Genomic DNA, 16,270 nt, shown 5'->3' on the forward strand with positions numbered 1-16,270 from the left:
CATTGACTATGTACAGATAAGTGCGACGGTAATATGTATTATGTTTATTGTTCTTTAATTCTAACATTACAACATGAATTGCACTGAAACTGTTATACACATACCGTAGTGCCACAGATTTACACTATTTGTTACTGCATATATATGCATATTAATTCTCTGCCTGCAGGAGGCGCTGTTGGAGCAGGAGAGATTGAGGTTTCCCCGGTAATGCTGTACAAAAAACAGTTGTCCACTAACAAACGCTGCTTTATCAGACATATGCAAGATTAAATGAAAATGACATCCAAAATTTTCTGAAAATAGCTGGTTTCCATCAGAAATACAGTGATATAAAAACACCCGCACTGGGTTTCGATTTTGAAACGTGGAGTGCTCCCCACCCCCCAACCATTCAAATTTCTGTAGGCGGGATTTACAATTTGTGATGTCATAAATACAGGAAAACAACTTTGTAGTCCAAACGAGCCGTTTGTTGTAGTTCTTGAAAAGGGATTTTTTTAAAAGCTAAATATCTCCCTTTGGAGTGGACTTTGAGATTTGTAACTTTGTAGATCGTTTTATGCCCAAACATACACACTACACACTGACTAACATTCAACAAGTGAAAAAGCATAATAGGACCCCTTTAAAAACCTTAAACTCTCATTCTGACGGCACCCATTCACTGCAGAGCATCCATTCCTGAGACAGTGATGCAGAGACACATTTCTCCAAACCTGATGACGAAACAATCTCATCTACATCTGTGATGACCTGAGCGTGACCACATTTTCAACTAATTTTCATTTTTAGGTGGACTATTCCTTTAATGACTTTTATTAATAGATTATTTTAGTGAATCATATGTGGTTCAAATAATGGCATGTATTGATAATATTAAAAGAAAAACTAAATTTTTAGAGTTGTATTTAATATATAGGCCTAGTATCACATTAATGCCATCTCTGTGCTGCATGAAGTCACTTTTTGCAAGAATTAAATGAAAAGTTTTTCTAATGTTATATTAAAAACAATCCAGTACTTTTACAAATATTCCTTCCTCAAAAGTATAAGAATCAATAATGGAACTAATAATATTTCATTCCATAAGATTCTAATCCTTCGTACAAGAATCGCTAATGAACAAAAATCATCACCAATCCAAATAATTTTAATCTAGTATAACAGTTCCGAATAAAGAGCAGTTCTTCATGTTTTCTGACAACTTTGTAATTGAAACCGCAACGCTTTGTGCATCTGAAGAGAATCATTAACCTACCAAAGCTTATCTATGCCAACAAAGCAATCGAAATGCCTTCAGGAGACCAGCAGCTGTCTGCTGATTGGCTCATGTTCCCGCCAAATTATGCCGCGGCTCCAGTTTGACAGACTTTGCTTAAACTATTTCAGAGCGACGCCCATTGATCGCCTGTCACCGAACCAAGGCCACTTTGGCTTTTCAGTGCTACCCATTAAAGCGAGTTGTGTTAGCCGTGGAGCTCTAACAATGGCAAGCTCAGTAAAACACACACACAAACATTCAGAGGATCAATACCAGCCAGCTCGCATCAAAACACAGTGTTTCTGTGTGATAAATGAGTCACAAAAGAAACTGTGACTCAAGGTTACTTCTGATATCCTAAAGAAAACTGTTTTTCTTTCATTCAAATTCTCTTTTATAAAGTGGAACAAACACAACTGAAATGCTGTTATAACTGTGGGACGCAGGGTTAAGTCTATATGTTGGATCTATTGTTAAACGTGTGTCCAATTTGTATTATAAATTATATCAAATATAAAGAGATTATTTAGGAGGAGGATTATACGCCTGAATAAAACACATTGGCTAAAACTGTAATCTCTATAAACAAATCCTGAAATAATCCAACCAGCTGTGCCACAGCATGTTAAATCCTTTATCTCTGCTGTTCCCATATGCAGCGTCTAACATCGAGAGGCTAATCGGTTGAGCTGATCATCTGGTTATTAAGATCTTCAAGCAGTGATTGGCACCAGTACACTAATCTACTGGGATTAGTTGATGCTTTGTTACTTTCCTTGACAAAAGACAGGGCACAGGTAAGAGATGTAAAATATTTGCACTGCAAATTAGAATCATGGAAGCATTGCGCAAAACAAAACAAAACAACAACGCAAAACAAAAATTAAACAATTAAACGGAACAAATAACAAACAAAACAAAATAACAAAAACAAAACAAATGAAAGAAAGCATAACAAAAACAAAACCACAACACAAAACAAAAATAAAAATGAAACAAATAACAAACAAAACAACGATAATAAAACAAAAGCAAGCATAAAACACAAAACAAAAATAAATAAATAAAACAGCACAACGCAAAAAAAATTGCAAACTAAAGCAAACTAAAGAAAACTAAATAAACTAATTTAAGACAAAACAAAAACAAACAAACAAAAAATAAATAAATAAATAAATAGCACAAAAACCTTGTATAGGCCTACTGTATTTTAATACAAATTCTCCAGGAAGAGTTTTGGCAGAAAATCACTTCAGACAGATCTGAACTCATTCAAGTGAAAAAGACTTGATTCAACAGATTCGCATGTTTAGAGCCATAATGCCATTGCTTGGTGTTGACAGGAATATGTGCACTACTGCATTTATCATCTCAGTAATGTGTCTGTAGTGAAATGATCACATAGCTGTTTCGGAGGCACGTATGTGGTTTCATTGATACTGTCTGTACTTGCTGCTTCCCAGTAAGTTCCCCAGAGGATATCCACAGATTGCCTGGTAAACAGTATAGTTTTGGTCATATTTGCCCCAGCAAACCATAATTTTACACTGAGCTCTAGTTATGGCTTATGCTAGTATTTAATTATGATTCTCTGTATACCTGCTCAGTTCACACCCACTGTACCTTTCACATTAGAGCCACACAATATAACTAAAAATATAAAAAATATAGGCTTTTTATCTACATTTACACGTAACCATTTAGCAGACACTTTCAATAAAACAATTAAAGCAACAAAAGGCTAACAATATGTAATGGTACATGTAGAAAGTGTTCTAGTGTTGCATAATGTTTAAACATTTAAGATATTTTATACACATAACATATTTGATCTATAGAATAATTTCAAAAGCTTGGAAAATATAACGGAATACATAATCTTTAATCACCAATTATTTTTATTTGTAATTTTTTACTGGCTATTTCTTATGTGCAAAAATATATTTTATGCATTTAATATTACAATATCATGCATTTATTTTGATATATTGTTACCAGAAGATTTCATGAAAAAAAAAAAAAAAAAAAGTAGCCATGTTTTCCACAACATTTTTCATTAAATAAATGAAGAATGACATTTAATAACTTTCAATTATATGGACAGTAAAACAAAATAATAGAACAGCAATATTAAAGTTATTACTAAAATATTTTTTTGTTTGTTTGTTTGTTTTTTTGCAAAAAACACTTTAACATGAAAAAACATCATGCAGAGAGCTCCATTAACATTTTTAGTATAATAATGCCAAATTTATTATGTATAACGATTTATTTTATGTATTAATATTACAATATCATGCATTTATTTTGTTTCCAATCTATATTAGTTACCAGGAGATTTCATGAAAACAAAACAGTAAAAGAAAAAAAATAGCCATGTTTTCCGCAACATTTTTCATTAAATTAAAAGAAAGCAGAATGGTATTTAATAAATTTAAATAATATGGCCATTGCAACTAAATAATAAAAAAGCAATATTAAAAAAACATTTAAAATGTTATTATTACTTATTGTTTTTCTTTTACAAAAATATTTTAACATGAAAAACGCCACGCATAGAGTTCCATTAACATTTTTGAGTAATTATCCCAATAGCTGTTGAATTAGAGCTTTGAAATAATTAACTGAAACAGACACAGATTCACAGAAACTAATGCCATTTTCCAAATTACATTTATATTTACATTAGTGCTGTCAAACGATTAATCACATGCAAAATAAAAGTTTTTGTTTGCATAATATATGTGTGTATACTGTGTATGTTTATTATATATATATATATATATATATACACTCACATACAAACACATGCATATATATTATAAAATAAGAATATAAATGTATACATGTAAATATTTTCAAAATATAGACTGTATGTGTGTGCATTTATATATACATAATAAATATACACAGTACACATGCATATATTATGTAAACAAAAACTTTTATTTTGGATGCGATTAATCAATTGACTGCACTAATTTACATATTTGCCAGTCAAAACTAATATTTTTCCCAGTATTTGCTAGTCGAAACAACCTTTTGGAAACTCAGCAAGGATTTTATTTTTATTTATTTATTGTTTGTTTGTTACAACAGTGTTGCTCATCTGTATGCAGCCAACAGAAACAATATATTGTGCAAATTCACTACATCACCCAGCCCCCCATGAAAAACTCTGCCCATCCCATCCTACCTTTATCTCTTTATTCTCTCTAAACCCGCATCCTTCTGTTACGTCCACCTACTCTTTCCCCTTACTTTCCTTTGGTTGCTAAATGTCAAAGGTCACTGCCGAAAGTGAGACGGAAGGTGATAATTAGTCGTCGGGGAAACTCTGTCCAGAGAAGCTGGGATGAGTGATGAGGGTTTTCTTCTGAACAAATGGAGCATTATAATGCTACAGGGCGAACGCAGACGGGGCAGCACTGTGAGGCCCACCGCTAACAGAGACTACAGATGAGAGCAGCAGGGGGTCCGTCACGCCTGTCCAGTGCAACACATCCACAGACCCCACACAGAGACCACTACACTAGTGCTGCACGATTAACCGAAATTAAATTGCAAGACCTGCGATTGTCATGCACGGTTCTGTGATCAGTAGTAAATCCCCATCCAAAGGCCAGAGGGCACAGATTTACTAAACAGGGCAAATTAGCGTTAGAGGGCAATTCCAGAAAAGCACTGATGAGAGAGGAAAATTCTGTGTGATTTACTGACAATGCACACATTAAAAAACACAAACACAGCCCGATCATTTCCACAATGACCAGCGCAATACCAAGAGCAGCGCAAATTACTGCCTGCTTTAAGACATGCTTTTTGGGCGTTAAATAATTGCGCAAATACCAGTAATTTGACTAGCACAAATGTTAGTAATTCATTTTAATACTCTCCACCCAGAAATTTTGCGTCTGAAAGGGAAACTCCTACAAATGCATATTCAATAAGGTCAGGCGCAAAAATAACTGTCCATTCTTCCCTGCGTCTTTAGTAAATCCTGACTGTACTATTTTAACACCAAAAGACGGTTTGCGCTGGTGCAAGCTGTTAGTAAACCTGGTCCTAAATGTGGTATTTTCACGTGATTTCAGAAGGAGCAGCATTTACTACACAGAGCTGTAGTTCACTGAGAAGCTACGCAAACAGCTTTCATAATCACAGAGCGATTTCATAATCGCGTGATCAAATCGGTCTATGATCATGAACGGGGTTATCCGTAGCTTGTCAGTGAACTATGGCTCTGTGTAGTAAACGCTGCTCCATCTGAAAGCATGTGATGGAGATTTACTACTGATCACAGAACCGACTTTACTGACAAGATGCACATGACAATCGCATTCGATTAATCATACAGCCCTAATTTCACAGACGCTTACATATGGATCATATCAATGATATTTAAAGGGATAGTTTACTCAAAAAATGATATTTTGTTACATTTACTCATCCTTACTTTGTTCCAAACCCATAAGCCGTTGTTTTTTTAGTAGACAACAAAAGTTGACAGTGGCTATACAGTTATGAATGACCTGTCTGAATGACTTCATCTGAGTGAAGTCTGTAATCTGGTGCAAAAAGGGAGTAAATCTCTCTTTGAATGTCTTGAGAGTTTAGGCTTTATACAGACCTAAACTCCCTTCGTCTGGTTTGCTTGTATCGACAAATGACCGAACAATACTCACTGAGCTAATTCCCAGACATCACACCCATCGTCGCCACTGAAAGACTGGGATTGACACAAATCTGCACTCTTACAGATGGATAAGAGAGTAATTCTCGGAAAAGCAGTCAAGAAATATTTCAGACACCTAAATCATAAGATATGAAAAAAATGTTCTTTGTAAGAATGAAACTGAAGTAGCGACAGATCTTTTCTTCAGTATTGTGGTGTACATCTGAGTGAAATGACAGAATGTAGTGCAGGATGTTGTTCTCTCCGTCGGTTGTTGATTGAATGGAGGCGGATCTGAATGCGAGCTTACAGTCAATTGAAAGAAAGAGCTTAAGCTGATAAAATGATTGAAGAAGTCTGGCATACGTCACCACAGAGAACTCTGTCTTTTCACAAGTTATGACATTAATGACAATAAATGCATAAATCGTTCACAACAAGTCAAATGACATGCATTTGGAAACTAGACTAATAGATTAGTCCATTTCATGACAACGTTTAAATATTTTTTTTTATTTGTGATTTTAGTGGTGATTGATTAGAAAACCTTTAAAAAAAAAGCATAGTAGCATTTAACGCAGTACATTCCTACAAAATATGCTGTATAGACAGAAGGGTCTGACCAAAAAAAATAAAAGATTAATAAATTAAAGAGTTTTTCATTAAACGATGCATAAAATTAGCATTTACTTTCAGATATTTTTTGGAAACCTCATCATTACAAACTCACGCAATATATCTCACAATTCTGAAAAAAGAAGTCGGATATAAACTTGCAATTGTGATTTTTAAAAAAAGACAGAATTGCAAGAAAAAAAGACAGAATTGTGGGTTTATATCTTGTAATTCTGACTTTATTTCTCAGAATTGTGGGTTTATATCACATAATTCTGAGAAAAAGTCAGAACTGTGACTTTATAACATGCAGTTCTGAGAAAGAAAGTCCGAATTGCGAGATGTAAACTCACAAACCCAAGACAAAAGTCAGAATTGTGAGATAATTAATTAAAAGTCAGTTCTAGAGGACTAAGCATCAATGCTTCTGTCATTCTAGTCCATCTTAAACAGAAAAGTCCGCATTTATGTGACTTTTAGTCTCAACATGTTTGGTTTTACTTGCGTAACAATACACACAAATAAAACTTCTTCGACGACGTGATCTTGCACACTGATCTGTCTTGGCTTTATGCAAGAACGTCTGTAATGTGCTCCTTGAAAACAGATGAAAGGTTTTAGTCCATTTATTAGTCATTCAACATGATAAACGCCTCCTCTTACCTCCTTCATACAAGTTCCTACAAGCAAAATGAGCTCCCGTTATTTTCAGATGGTTTGCTTCTACAGAATGTCAGAAAAAGGACAAATAAATTGCCTGTAAAAAGCATTTGGACACTTAAGTCCGTATTAATGCCATTGCGCTTGAAAACAAAATATGAGAGTGTCATCTGAGAACTACTTTTACTTTTCAGAGCCATTCCTGCAGTGACTTTTAAGGCACAGGTTATTTCAGAAATGCATGTCCCACTACAAAGAAGCCTCTAAAGGAAGGATTTCCGATCTGAAGGTCAACGTTTGTCTGCAATTATTGCATTTCCCTCTCGCTAATAGACATCCAGATGCCTGCGGCTCTCATAAACACAATGTATGGTTTTGTGTAGACCTGTGCTTAATTACAGCTGCAGGATGAAGCAGCGGAGCTGATGTCTGACCCGTCACGTGTGCTGCTGTTATTTGAGAGCAACTGGGGCTCGCGAAGTTCAAAGCAATGCAAATGATTCAACCTTGAGCAGTCAAATCTCATCAATTCACAATTAGCAGCTATTTTCAATTAGTGTTTCGGCACCTCTGCTTTACAGGCAAGCATTTTCAGAGCTCTTTATTCATCTCAGCCTTTTTTATAGAGCTTTTCAGGCAGTTATAATGAGTGAATCTCAGAAACACCATCAAGAACGTGCCGGATCAGACTTCAGCCCCAAATGACGGGTTATTCACCGCTGCCCAGATGGGGTTTTAATAAAATTGTCTATGCAGTAGAAACGCAGTTTTTATTTACATATGTGCTACATGACTAGAGAAAACCAACAAAAAGGGCTGTGCTGAAGCAGATGTAGAAAAACTGTGAAAACCCATAATGCACTGGGTTCAGTCAGACTAATGCAAAAATGATCTGTAGTTGTCACATAAGCCCTGGAGCAAAAACAGACTTTTGCTGAATAAATAGGAATATCTTGCAGGCAACAAGATAAAAAATACACATTGTTTATTCACCTGTGCTTCCAACACATACAATATAATAATATATATAATATTAATAAATATTAATTAATAAATATAATAATAACAATACAAAGCTGGTTGAAAATTGGTGAACTTACCCTTTAAAAGAAAGCTAAAAACATATATGAGTTTCTAAATAAAGGCTATTTTTTGTACATTTTTAACTGTTTCATTATTGTTCATTTTTAAATTTTTATCTCCATGTTGCAAATATTACCATATTGCAACAAAAATTCAAATCTTCATTATTATATGCAAAACATATATAATTTTTTATAACCATAATCCAAACAAATTATCATTCTAATTACTAAAATGCAAAAAAAAAAAGAATTATGCATTTACATTCAGCAAATGCTTTTATCCAAAGAAACTGACTCACAAATCAGAAACATCAGAAATGTGTCATTAAATAATATTTAACCTAATGTGTAATATAATGATTTTTTTTTTATAATTACACAAAAGCCTGTTATGGGCAATTAAACGTTTTAATCAATTGATAGTCTTAATTTACATAATTTGTCTACAATTTATGATAATTTTAACAAAACAAAAAATGGCCCTTGTTCTTGGCAGGCTCTTGAGATTCACCTAAATCGTTATTCCTCACCTCACTGATGGAAAATTAACATTTTTCTAATTAACAAGGTTGAAATACATGAAAAACAGCATCATTGTCCCATAACAGCAAAAGAGACAAAACTCAACAATCAAACAAATAAATAAATAGGCTCATCTACAAGCATCTTTCATCCTCCATCTCAAGACTGCTGTCTACAGCCACTTCCTGCAAACTGGATTTATATCGACTCGAGGGAAAGTCAATGGAAAGGCTGCAGACAGCAGTCTCACAGCGGAGGAGGAAAAGGTTGAGCGCCCTGTAGAAAGAAGCCTATTTATTAGGGTTATTGATGAAGAGCTTGAGTCGCATCTCCCTATAGATCACATGCTAATTCAGCCTTCTCACACTCCCGCTTACGCAGCAGATCGCTGATCCGTCCTCAGAATGAAGTGTGCTCCGCTGGGAAAACCTACTCGCATTTGGATCAATAGGCCGCCGCCGTCACTCTGCTGAGGCAGAGGTACAGGGTGTGCCTGCTAAGCCATACAAGCATGGGTGTGTGCCATGTATGTTGAATCCAAGTCTTTGCTGTCTGCAAGGACAGCCTGTTTATGAAAAGAATGAAAAGGCAAAGGGAACGACTCAGGATGCACACTCTTCGAGTGTTGAGTTGCAACGTGAGGGCTCTTCAAGAAAATGCAGCTAAAGTTTCATACTCTGCTGTAAGAGTGACTGACCTTCATGCACTGCTGAGGTTTCTCTAGACTTACCTGCCTGCAAAATACAGTCTTCATTCAGTGTTAAGTTTTATCGCATGGATTTGTGAGTTGAAAGTGTATATTTTTGCATTGTTAGCATCACTGTATAGGGCAAAAAGCATAACCTACTAATTCTGTGAACTGAATGAATTATGAGACAAAACACAGTATTTCATGACAAAATGCAATAAGGTAGTAGTATACTCACATGTTGTAAAGAAAAGCACTTGGTCTGCAAATTCCAAACTTAAAACTGATTTAGCGTATAAAACGTCCTTCCATTTTGTTAAGGGTGGTGAATGCATCTTTTATTTCATGCATATCAGAAAACAAATTTATGAACAAAATGCACCCAGCATGTCAAATGTTTTCGAAAAATCGACTCATCAAATTAATTTCGTAAACAATGGAAAACAAATTTGTTAACAAAATGCTCCCAGCACATCACAAAATGCGTATGTCCACAAAATGTTCACTTTTCATAAACAGGAATGCACGTTTTGTGAAAAATCAAACATTAATTTCACAAAAAAACAATACATTTCGTAAACGATAAAATGCATTTATCTACAAAATGTAATTTTTTTTTAAAAAACTGAATGTTCATTTTGTAAACAACGGAAAAGTATTTTAAGAACAAAATGCACCCAGCATGGCACAAAATGTTTTTCGTTCACAAAATGGACAAAAATGTTCATGAAAGGGGTTATCTATATCACAAATCACATTTAGTCCAAATTATTTCATGATTCGGCATGTCATTAATGCATTTCATTCACAAAATGCACATTCTGTGAAGAACATAAGCATGTAAATTACTGCATTTTTGTCATCAAACAGGCCTACGGCATTTCATATGTATTTCATTCAGTCCACAGACTGGATACACCTGGGGTCCGTTCTTTGTACATCGCTAACTCAGTTAGTAGGATTTGATTGTTGGCGATTTCACTTGATCTTGGATCATTTAGTTCTTCGAAGCTCATCCCAGAGTTGCTATCATAGCAACAGGTCCGTAAGCTTAAACCTGCTCGGAAGCAGCTTATTTCATGTAAATAGGATTAGATTATATCTTTTTAAGCAGAATTGATCATTAAAATCTGTCCCAGCCACCACTACTTTATTACAAGATCCCCCTACTGGTCCAGGGACAATAAGTGGCTTGATGGAGTGAAGGAGATGCAGATAACTTGATCTATAAGAAACTTTAATTAATGCTGTCACATAAGAAATCTGCTTCAAATATAAAATTAAATGAATTGCTAATTACAGCATTGAAATAAAAATGTAAAGCCTGTACAAATTCTACAAATCAATAAATAATTTGGCGGTTCGCTTTCACACGGCAAAGTTTCTAAACGGACCAAAATTGTTAATATAAGTCACGTGCGAGTAAACTGTCCTCTCATTGGTCAAAGTTCCACGGAGATGCAATGACAATGATTCATTTGGAAAGAGAGGCAAACAAACTCTCTCTCACACACACACACACACACACAGGATGAAACGTCAACAGCTTTGAGGGGTTATTGTTTTTGTTTTTTTTGTTTGTAGCTGTCAATATATTTATTAATTTATCATTTTGAGCAGGAGTCCAGGATTCGTTGGCAAAACACTGTTAAAATGCACCTATACAAAGAGCATTAAGACGCATTATAAAATGAAAAGCTTTGATTTTGAATGGCAAAGACGTGCACACCCACTGCTTTTCACCGAACTAACGTAATTACCCATTATACAGTGTGATATAGCCTGGTTCGTTGGTCCGTTGGATCGGATTGCTTTCTCACTACAACTGAACCGCTACAGAATTCATTTTCAATCGAGCCGAGACCACCTCGTTCAGGCGGTCTGTTTTGACGCGGATCCGAGCACGATTGCCGTGTTCACACATGCCCAAACGAACTGAGCTAAGGGGGGAAACGTGCCAGGTTCTGAAACAACAGGCCAGGTGTGAAAACACCCTTAGACAACTTAATCCAGATATTTTAATCTAATACGCAAATTCATTTGAAGAGACAAATTAGCCATCAGGATAAGAAGATCTGGAATCTTTCAAATCATCTCAGATGTAATAAGCAACGTACGAAGAACGGGCCCCAGATACCCCATAAAACAGAGCTTCGAAAAAATGATTGTTTTTAAACAGGTTTCCCCAAACACTAAGCTTATCTGCAATTGGTCAGCCAAACATTCAGCCCCGCCTCCAACTCTGACCATTGGCAGACAGGCCGGGATGTTTATACAAACAGAAAATGTTTTAAAAGTGTTTACAATTTTAAGCAAAATCAGCCTATGAATGAATGACTTTTAATTATCTCTAAGTTGAGATAGAAAAAGGATTTTAACATTGGAAAAAAAATGCACAAATGTGTGGAAGAGTTCTTGCAAAAATCAAAATGTTTTTGTCATGCAAAAAAACAGTCCAGCCAATCCATTCACAAGAATGCAAGGAGCAAACTCAATTTTCCATACTCAAGAAACACTCTGTAAAGGAGAAATCCTGGCAATATCAGTGTTGGTTCACCAAATTATTCAAGGCCTGTAGAACAGAAGTGCTTGGACGTGATGCCAATATTAACAGCAGATTGCTGAGATCTGGGCAGGAATAATAGCACTGATGCCAACTCAAGACACGCAGGAACCTAATGCCCATTTACAACAACAATACAGCCTGCAGCTATGCAGCATCTACACGTCTACTGACAAAAATCAACATATTAATAATTAATCAGCTAGACTTCACTGAGCTGGAACCCATACAAGTTCCTTTACAGCACTCAAATTTTCATTTTTTTTCCAAGATCTGCAACTTCAGTGGTAACATTTTCTCAAAGCTTCTCAATAACTACACGATGAGGATAAATCGTTTTACTCACAAGCATGCACATGAAGCTTGAGCCAAAGTCAACAATGTATTTAAGTTCTTATTACTACAAATCCTGAATCACGTGGCGTACAGAAAGCAGATCTGGAAGTTAATTTGTCCAGTTTATGAATTCAAAACACATTCATACTACAGCCAGTGCACAGCTGCCAACTCTTTTAGTGGCAAAGAGTTTACCTTCAGTTTTATGACCACCACTGAGAAAACATTTGGTAACTGTTCAAGTTTTTTGTCTGAATGTCCACTGGCTTTCTGACCAAATGTGTTGGGTCTGACCAATGAATTTCCATTACCTTCCACTTATAAGATAAGGACTGAAATGAATCACCAAAAAACAATGTGTTCATAAACTGAACATCACCATGGCTGGCAAACAAGTTTTACTCTACACGTACTCTCAAGGTTAAGTCAAGTTTAAGTTTGATAGCTGTGTTTTGGGATATAGTAGTAGATCTCGGACCTGCATCAGTAACAGCTGTTATTACCAGTTTAGCAGAGTCAGGTTGTTTTTTGGACATAGTAACCGGTCGACCAGCTACACCGTTGGATTTTCCAACTTGGGACTAGATTATCTATAATCAGTTTAGAAATTTCATGACTTTTCCAGACCTGGAAAACACCAAATGTCCTACTTCCAGCAGGTTTTTCATGATCATCGAATCCCTGTCAATCAACACTTGGAAGGTCATTACCATTAACCACTGAGCCACACCACAACCCGTTATAATAACATATAAAGGTATAGAAAGCGCCATTCATTATGAATGTTAAGGAGTAAACAGTCAAATAATGTGTGAGTAACACGGAGTAGGTTGCATGTGTGGATCCAGGCTTCAGCTTGTGCTGTTTCCAGTCCTCGCCCTCCACCCGTGCCTCTGAAGTTCTTCCTACGCTCTCGGTTTACTTGCAAACACTGTAATGCATTTTACTGTAACATACGAGCGTTATAGACATGTCTGTCCTCTCTGGAGGAGTTTCGAAGCCGAACGCACGCGCGCGCAGAAGTTGCAACAATTTAACAAACAACCCTTTGTGACGTAACCAACACAAACGCGAAATCTACTAACTAACCTCTGACTCGGACCTTTCACCGACGGTCTCTTCCCTTTCTTTCTTTCCTATCTTTCTTTCATTCCTTCTCCACAAAAAGCGCCATGTTGAGAGTAGCAGTGGAGTTGACGCTGTTTTTCCTCAAAAAAACACTCGACTTACCTTGGCTATGGCTTTTTTATATCTCATTGTCGCTTGCTGAATAAGACTGTGTATTTTGATATCCCCATCCCCACAGGGAACGACCACCCGCGTCCTTCCAAAACACACTGTCACTTTCATATTCGGCCGATATTCCCAGAGACTCCGCGGGGAAGCGCTGGAAGTGTTGAAGTCTTCAGGAACGATCAGTGAGCCACGGCAGCATTGTATCCATTCAGGTAGAAAGCGGGATAAATCCTCATGTTGAGCTCCTCAGGTGGGACTGGACCACCTGTTCGGCGCGTTCTCTCTCGTCTGGCCGTGTGTCGTGGGCTGGGCTTCCACACTCTCTCTCTCTCTCCGACACTCACACTGACTCACTGCTGTTTCTGTTTCAAGTGTGCTCCTCGTGTATTCCGTCAGGGACGACTGGCTGCTTCAGCTTAGAGACTCGTTAAGTGCTGCTAGACTAGTATATATTAGTTGCTATTCCAGAAGTTACTAACATGCATTAGTCCCAGCCTCGATTATACAGTATACATAACATATTCATGATGCATATACCAGAAAACTTAAAAAATAAAGGTTCCACGATGAAACTTTCAAATCTGCGGCAACGTTCCATTCCACAAAAGGTTATTTAGGTTATTTATAAGATTTTTCAATTATCTTAAAACTAAGAAGAAGAAAAAATGATTATTTAAAGAACTGTTTGCTGAAAGGTTCTTTAGGAACCAAAAATGGTTCTTCTATGACATCAGTGCGAAAGCACCCCTTTGGGACCTTGTTTTTAAGAGTGTATGCGCTTTACTCCTGTGGTGGGCAAAAATGGGACATCAGGTGAAAAAAAACATGCATAATTTTCCCTGACTTCAGTGGATAAAGCTTGGACATCTAGAACATAGATCCAGGAGTAAATTAGATTTATCTCATTAATAAATCTCTGTAAAGAAAACATACCACCTGCAAAACTTTAATTGTGTTTTTTATGATGATTGCATGGTCAATTAATGATTTATGAGGGTTTACATCCCATTTAAGCTTGTGGTGTAGCCTGGACATTTCCTGTCTGATTGTAAATGAGATTATGTGTGGCAGTTACCGGCCTGAAAACACTGGTTTTATGTGCTTTCTAGTCAGGCCATGCCAGTAATTAATGAACATTAACTGGCCTGGATGATGGATATGAATCATATGATGGACTTACAGCTGTTGGTAGATCTTTATCATTCTGGTTTAGAGCTAAACCACCTCGAGTCAGTAATAAACCATCTGTCATGCTCCAAAAAACATGTTCCAAGACATTTTTCAAAAGAGACTAAATAACTGTAACTTTTGCCACTTTTCAGAAGCAAGCAGATATTTGCAATAAACATAGGCATGAATCTTAAAACATACATTAATATTTCAACAAAAATATTAATGTATGTTAATTTGTGTGTGTGTGTATATATATATATATATATATATATATATATATATAAAATAAAATTTCCACTTTTTAGATGCTGTTAATCACGAGCAGGGGAGAAATACAGAGAGAAGGTGCATTAGGTCAAATTGTTATTTATTTGCAGCCTCAATTTAAGTAGAAGGACAGCAAATGGCATAAAACAGATGTGGTAGTTGTTTCCATGGAGACATTGATGGATTTCTGCTGGATTCAAAACCAATGTTTCTAGATATATGTTCAATGCTCAGACATTGTGCACCACAGAGTTTTCTGTTAGACACAGATTTTACTTTGCATTTTAACAATCATTATTTTTAAAAACTCCTTTCTTATTATTTCTGATTTGTATAATGCATAACGCCCCCTTGTGGTAGAAAATCTTAAAGTATCTGCTCTTCACTTGTAATGAAGATGTATTACTTTCTGTAGCATCCAGTGACTCGACATCTGTGAATCTGCAGAATGTCAGGTTTACGTAAGATGATGTATATTAAGGAGAAATGCTTTGCTGATGACACACATACTGTAGACACGTTGCTTTGGTCAGGAACCTCCATGTGGGTCTCATTAGGAGTGAATCCTCGAGAGGAGCTGAGAGTGAACAGACTACTGCCGACTCAGATTTAATCCCAATATAGCAAAACCCACAGAAGACCTGCAGTGCTTGGTGCACCAGATTACATGTAAACTGCTTTACATAATTTACAAAAATGGGTAACGCTTTATTTTAAGGTGTCCTTGTTACATGTACTTACTATTATAACAATAAATGATGCATAATTACATGCAACAAGTAACCCAAACCCTAATCCTAACCCTAACCAGTAAGTACATGTACATTAATATTACTCAGTACTTAAATCTATAATTACACTGTAACAAGGACACCTTAAATTAAAGTGCAACCCAAAAATGTAGTACTTGTAATTAGATTGTTTTCAAATGTTCATAATCAGATTACACTTACTTTTTATAGATTACATGGTTACAAATTATTCACAGAAAGGCAGTAAATTATAATTTATGAAATATTAAAAATTCTACTGTGTCATAGTTCAGCTTTGAATATTTACAATATGTGAATATTCAATATGTAATACATTCACTTGCCATCCATGCTTCTTAATTTGGGGACAAAAGCACCTCTCAGACAGCTACCGTATACTATATATGAGACGATAAAGTTACTAAACACTGCTG

The 16,270-nt window shown here is 35.9% G+C and overlaps 1 protein-coding gene across 3 annotated transcripts in view; it reads right to left on the reverse strand.

Annotated features, from left to right (window-relative positions):
- The window catches only part of LOC306863618 (partitioning defective 3 homolog), a 463,239-nt gene extending 449,207 nt beyond the window's left edge, over positions 1 to 14,032 (reverse strand). For 2 of the 3 annotated variants that reach the window (XM_079407066.1, XM_079407065.1), the window contains exon 1: positions 13,639 to 14,032. In XM_079407066.1, coding sequence (XP_079263192.1) covers positions 13,639 to 13,758 — 120 coding nt within the window. In that variant the 5' untranslated portion in view covers positions 13,759 to 14,032. The remainder of the gene's footprint in view (positions 1 to 13,638) is intronic. The other variant, XM_079407067.1, reaches the window with a different exon arrangement.
- Between the last annotated feature and the right edge of the window lie 2,238 nt (positions 14,033 to 16,270).

This window comes from Barbus barbus, assembly GCF_936440315.1.
Source record: "Barbus barbus genome assembly, chromosome: 44".
Classification (NCBI taxonomy): domain Eukaryota; kingdom Metazoa; phylum Chordata; class Actinopteri; order Cypriniformes; family Cyprinidae; genus Barbus; species Barbus barbus.